Source organism: Hyposmocoma kahamanoa, unplaced genomic scaffold (assembly GCF_003589595.1).
Source record: "Hyposmocoma kahamanoa isolate Upper Pololo Valley unplaced genomic scaffold, ASM358959v1 119, whole genome shotgun sequence".
Classification (NCBI taxonomy): Eukaryota; Metazoa; Arthropoda; class Insecta; order Lepidoptera; family Cosmopterigidae; genus Hyposmocoma; species Hyposmocoma kahamanoa.
In genome coordinates, this window is record NW_020653409.1 from 784,403 (window position 1) to 790,938 (window position 6,536).

Sequence of the window (6,536 nt, forward strand, 5' to 3'; positions counted from 1 at the left end):
TAATTGACAGATTAAAGTACAGGTGTAGAAAAAAATTATGTGTTGTTTGCGTAGTGGGTAACAAAAATGAGATAAGTCTGTTAGTTATTTAAGAAATATGATTTAATTGTTATGTTAGAAAACACGTATTTTTTATATTATATAGATCATTCAGATTTTTTTCAATTGCGTCCAACAGAGCCTTAGGACTCTTCAACTGTGCTTGAACTGGTGAGCGAACGGTAGGGATCTCTTTGGGAAACTATGATATGCATTATTGCAACGTGGAATTTTAAGCAAGTTATTGACAACACTTCGGGTTTTTTTTATGGATGATTTTATTTTCTATTTTGTATATTTGTAATTTTATTTACTTTTATGATTCCCAATAACAAAAACGAAACGACAATTCAGCGGAATCCGTCCATTAATAGCTTTGAGGATCTTTTTCACAAATAAACGCATAGGGAACATGACACCAAATGTCGTTGAGTAATCCAGTACGGTACATGCCACCACAATTTCCGGACCTGTTAGGTTGACCTACGGACCAGCGATTGTATCCTGCTTGGTCCAATAATTGGCCTGGAAAAGAGAGTTTTATAATATTCAGTCATGGAGCTCCATGGAGAAAAATAGAGCACAAAATTTTCTTTTAAAAACAGTTAAAATTAGTCTTTTTGCATTAGACTTATCGGAACTTACCCTAACGACGCATAGCTGATATCATTAAACAATTTCAATGTTCTAAAACTTTATGGGTTATGGTTTTAAATGATATCTCAAAAAATATTTTGTCACGAGCAATGAACCTTGTATCGCGGGTGTCATGGACACACCCATAGATAACTACAAATCCGTGCCTGAAAAGCTTTATACTGTAAGCGACATTTTTGTAATTTTACGGGGGAAGCGATTTTGTGTCGAAAAGCAGTTTGTACGCCAATTAGCTCGAAATTTTATTAAAACTCAATTAGTTTTATTTCAAGCCATTATAAATGTTTCTTAAATTCCCCTGTAAATTTACAAAAATAGCACTTACAGTATAATGCTTGTTAGGCACGGAAATTACACTACTCACGAGAGATAAATGTAGGCCACACAAATAAAAATAAAAATTTCTCCCGGCCCGGTGATCGAAGCCGGTACCTCTGTGCGGCAGTCCAGCATGGTAACCGTTCGACTGGATATTTCCATGTCGAAAAGTTCTTTTCCCAATTTGGTCTTACTGGGAATTGAACCCGGGACCTCATCATCCAGCAACTACAGTTCAAACCGTTGAGTTGCCGAGGTCGTTACGTAAATACACGTAGGCAATGTATTTAGTTTGTTATGAGCGTGATTCCTAAAGGTGTCTTCTAGTATCAGAGATTAAAATCTGGTTTAGATACGCACGTATCTACGGCAGTATAAGTGAGTTCTTGATGCGTAGGAATACGTATTTGTTATAATTAGTAGAATAGAATAGAATAGAATAATTTAATTCATATTATCAATGTCACAATTTAAAATGCAATGTTAAGGAATAATAATTATGATCGTCGGTAATGCAAACATAATAATGAGTATAAAATACAGTAGTGTAACTACTGCCTATTGAAATACAACGGTGTAAATTAAAACAAAATCACAATTGTTTCAAAAGAAACTTATCGACACTGTATAATTAATTATCCAATAAAAGGAGTTTTATTCGGGTATAAAACGCTTCGTCGTTTGTAACACTTTTCAATCTTGTGGGTAGATGTTCGTAGAATCGGGGACTTATTACCCGTGGATGAGTATGTCATACATAGATATATTTATACTAACACTTTTGGATTCCCATTAGGGTAGTCGTCTGTCACGATGGCCACTTTACATCTTTCTTGCGTCACTTACTTATTCATCAATTTATTCATGCAAGCTTTTTTAAGTACGCCCTCTTCCTATGTTATCTTCTACGTTGGCTCTATATATATATGTGTATCTCATTCGGCTCACCCGCTTCAATCGCCCAAACTATCTCAACGTACCTATTCTATCTTCGTCACTATATCCTCTTTCAAACTACATCGTTCACGGATTACAGTATTTTTTCACTCTGTCATATAACCGTACATTATATTTTTTTCTGTATATCATCCATCTCCAAAAAGGTTTAAAAATGTCTCTTATGAATGGCTTTATTGATACCGTTGTTTACATAAATGTTGTAAGTAAGTTTCCAGATGAAACTAATAAATAATAAAAAACAGATGGATCAGTTGGAGTCATTCTTTGATAAAACCAGTCTGGTCACGTCATTCACATCGAGTGTCATAATCAGCCACAGAAAATATCACGAATTCACCATCGGAACTCGGACTATCAAAATAGGCCACGAAAGGTATTATTGTCACGAAAAGAAATAAAAAGTACTGCCAGTACTAACGTAGATCAAATAAAATGGAAATGTGACTGAGCATTGCATATCGCTTCATTGACCTCGCGCTTGGGCGATTGGTATATGAAAAATACTAAAAGATCCACTTTATGGCTTCATGGCTTTGCGAAGTCACTTGGTGATGTAGTTGTGTAATCATACAACATCAACCAACACTTTTATTGCACACCAGGTCAACTAGCAATCACCACAAAGCTACTCTAATACATTTATACATAAGAAAGTTGCTATTTATTCCTGGAGTTATGCTCTGGCATTTCTTTTATGATAATAACACCTTACCTATTTCTTCCGCCAAGCAATAATGTGAGCATTACTGCGTTCCGGTTTTGAAGGGTAATAAGGGTGCTGGTGAAATTACAGGCACATCGGACTTGTCAATTTATTTATCAGGGTGACGGGTGCAGTGGCAGTGCCCCTCAGATCTTTGCGATTTAAACTATGAGCAACTGTTAAGAACAGGCGCGTCGTTTACCACCAGGCCCGCCAGCTAGTTCGTCCCGTCACATTGTGTCATAAAAAATACTGCATCCGTCACCCTGAGACATAAAGTTGGTAAGTTCCAAGTGATTGAAGTTTTACCACCATCTTTATTCTTCAAAACCGGAACGCTGTAATATTCACATTACTGCTAGGAATAGGCGTGGTCGCAGTACTTCCCTGGATGAATACCTTCAGAAGGAGTTCTACGGCCACTGTGATTGAAGTCCAGATATTGAAAGATTTTAAAGAAACTTGACTTACCATGAATAGTATAGAAGTAAGATAAAGGATGATTAGTAATTGTTTCATCTCCGAAAATGCGGTATCCCAAAAACACACAGTCTTTGTAATCTGAAGTCAAAATTTTAGGAGGGTATTCCGCAAACAGATTCTTTAGGTGTTCAACTTCTTCATCACTGTTGACAATAGCTAAGTAAGCTCCTTCTGCTGAACATGTTTTGAAAGCTTCTGACCATTTTCTGGGTTCAGGATGGAATTTGTAACAGCTGTTGAGGATGCCGTGAAGTTTGTAGGCTGTTGAGAACGAAAGAGAAACTATAATTATCATAGTTTCTATGTCATATATGTGACTGAAAAACTTCAGGCAGGAGAAAATGCTTATTGTATACTTCTCACTGTATCCCATTATTATTATTTTTCTAGACCAATTTAAATACTACATTAATAACCATCATCGTTATCACTACCCTTATTATGATTTTTATCCACAACTAAGTGTAGGCCTTCTACAGTTTATTTCATTCAAATACGGCTTGCAATTTTGACGATATCCTCTATTCATGTCGCTAATGGGCATCTCGGGTTTTTATAACCACTTGTCGTTTTGCTCTATCTATTATCAAGTCTAAGTGTTGATTTTATAACCTTCAAGAATGCTTTGACCATACACTTGTACCCGTAATATAAATATTTTTATAGCGTCTCTGTAAACCACATTTACTCTGAATAATTTTTTTTTCTCATAATAATTTTTCATCAGATCCTTATTTTTGGACACTCATCCTCATAGGACATAGGCCCATCTTGTGCTCCACGCATGCAGCGGATTCCGGCATTCTTCATCAGGATATCGGTCCACCTTGGGTGATCTGTCCACGTTATCTTCCAGTACGAAGAATGAGGATCGAGAACACTTTAGCTCCATCTGTCATATGTTCTACGAGTACAGGAAGATTCACATTAGACCGTGCCGGGCGCGAGCCGTGTCCGAGGCGTCCGTGTCTCGTACGTGCCGCACGATCTTAAATTAGACAGAGAGTGTTCAGCCAGGTCAGTGTTTAGACAGCTCGGGCGTCTCTTGTTGGTACGCTGTAATGTGAATCACTACATTGGCTTGGCTTGCGCCCGGCATGGTCTAACGTGAATAGTCCTTAATACGCCCTGCCCACTGTCATTTAAATTTAGCAATTCTCTGGGTTATGACGGTTACTCTGTGATTCTTTTGTAGGTATCCTGTTCAGAAATTGTTACAGAAATAAAAACCACTCACTTACCAGGATCAACAGTAGTACATTTCCCCAAACTAGGGGGAACTTCTACGTTCTTCTTAAAACAAATGAAAGGCAGTCGTAGTTCTGCGCACCTTTTGTAATTAAGTCCTGATTCTACAAGAGCCATACAGTCGTATAATGTTTCACTACAGTGTTCCTTATTCATATTAATGGGAACTTTGAGGTTGTGTAGAGGGATACCTGTTGATCAGAAACAGATATGAATAACCTGACCTCCGGTTAAAAAAAATCGACCTCAAAAGTCATTCATCCCCTAGTCTGCCACCCTTAGAGGAGGATTATTTTCTTGAAATTTAAACGGGACCACATCTGAGATACCTTCTTTCCAACAAAAGAAGAATCATCAAAATTAGTTCACAAACGGCGGAGTTATCGCGTAACATACATACAAAAAAAAGTATCTAGATGGACGTGCTCATGGCCCTGTACTTGTAGTGTGTGTTCAGATTTTAATAATAATATTTACATTTAGATATTTTGGAATTTAGATATTTTTACTAACAAATTAAAAAACACTCCTATCGACGTTTTTTTATTATATACCATATTTTATACGTCTTAAGACTGATTTTAAGAGCCTAATTCTCCTTAAAACCACTCTGTAGTAAAAATTTTGTTAAGTGTTTGGCACTTAAGGTTCTTCATCTCACATCTACAGATATTATGGCAATATAATATTATTACAAATATAAATAATAATAGTATTTTGTCTATAAAGTGAGTTTAACTTGTATTGATCCTAACCTTCTAGGAATAGGAATGTTAGTAGCAGTAGAGCACCTTGTAAAAGATTATTGTTAGATACGTAGCCTGGGAATAGTATAATCCTGTGTCGCGGGTGCCATGAACAGACACATTGACATTACGGAAATTCCATAAATTACACCCAAATAAAATGTAGGCCATTTAAATATTTCTCTCGGCCTGGGAATGGAACGCGGGATCTCTGCGTGGCAGATCAGCATGGTAACCGTTCGGACACTGAGGCCGTTCGTCCAGGGAATACTATTTCTGCTGGTAAGCAGTAATGTGAGCATTACTGCGTTCCGGTTTTCAAAGGTAAGGGTACTGGTGAAATTACAGGCACATGGGCCATGCCACTGCGCCCCTTTACATCTTAGGGAGGCGTAGTGGCAGTGTCTCTCAGGTCTTTAAGATTTAAATCTCTGAGTGGCACTGCAACTGTTATGGGCAGGCGTGTTACTTAGCACCAGGGGCAAGACTTGGTCGTCCCGTTACTTGGTATAAAAAAAGAGATACGACAGTTCTTTTCTCATTATGGAATTTTCATAATGGCATTTCGATGCCTTGTTTTCTCACACTCGTGGTGTGTGAATATGATGGAAATGTGACAATATACAATATATATATATATATATATATATATATGTATATGTATATATATATATGTTTTGCATTTCAGTAACTGTGTGCTTTAAGCATCTTGTAGTAGTAATTAATCCGTGAGTTTTCTTAAAATGTATAAACAAAAATACCAATAGCTCATATACACTGGTGTTAATGTACTTAGTTCTTCATTTAAGTTTTTATGTCATTTTTATGACAAAAAATGTGAAGTTTTTGTAATGGCGGCAATTTATTAGCTTGCTCTCGGCATAAAGTAACAAGAAGTGTAATAAAAAGTAAAATTGAAGTTACTGCAAAATAGATTGTCTTTTACCTACTTCAATGCCCACCGTCATTATAATAAATGCAAAAATCCTCTCTGATAGATTCTAAAAGCTATCCCCGATAAATACATTTATTCAGTACATATATCTTTGGAGCTGGATGGGGCACAAACGTACGTGTATTCTCCGCTTCTTCGTGATTGTAAATAGAAGAAAACAAATTTCTAACAGAGTTGCAAGAGTTCTATAGCGGTGATGTGTGTGAAGTGTTGTATTTTAAAATTTCTACAAGTCAAATTTAAAAGGTTACTTGCGTTTGAAATGAAAAAAAAAAAATTAAAGACAAAAGGATGATGACCATTAGTACATCATCTTAGCATGGCTAGCAAATTCATATTTTTGATAATAAAAATATGTGAATTATTGTCGTACGTTATTGAAAACTACATTTAGATAATAGTTTAGAACCCATCAAAGCAGCAGTTT

At 36.4% G+C, this 6,536-nt stretch overlaps 1 protein-coding gene across 1 annotated transcript; it reads right to left on the reverse strand.

Annotated features, from left to right (window-relative positions):
• Nucleotides 1-223: 223 nt before the first annotated feature.
• On the reverse strand, nucleotides 224-4,594 carry LOC113240054 (hemolymph lipopolysaccharide-binding protein-like). Its single transcript, XM_026477262.1, has 3 exons — nucleotides 4,402-4,594; nucleotides 3,149-3,421; nucleotides 224-564 (listed from the first exon to the last, which is right to left on the reverse strand). The coding sequence occupies exons 1-3, from the start codon at nucleotides 4,562-4,564 to the stop codon at nucleotides 407-409; spliced, it is 594 nt and encodes a 197-aa protein (XP_026333047.1). The 5' UTR covers nucleotides 4,565-4,594; the 3' UTR covers nucleotides 224-406.
• Between the last annotated feature and the right edge of the window lie 1,942 nt (nucleotides 4,595-6,536).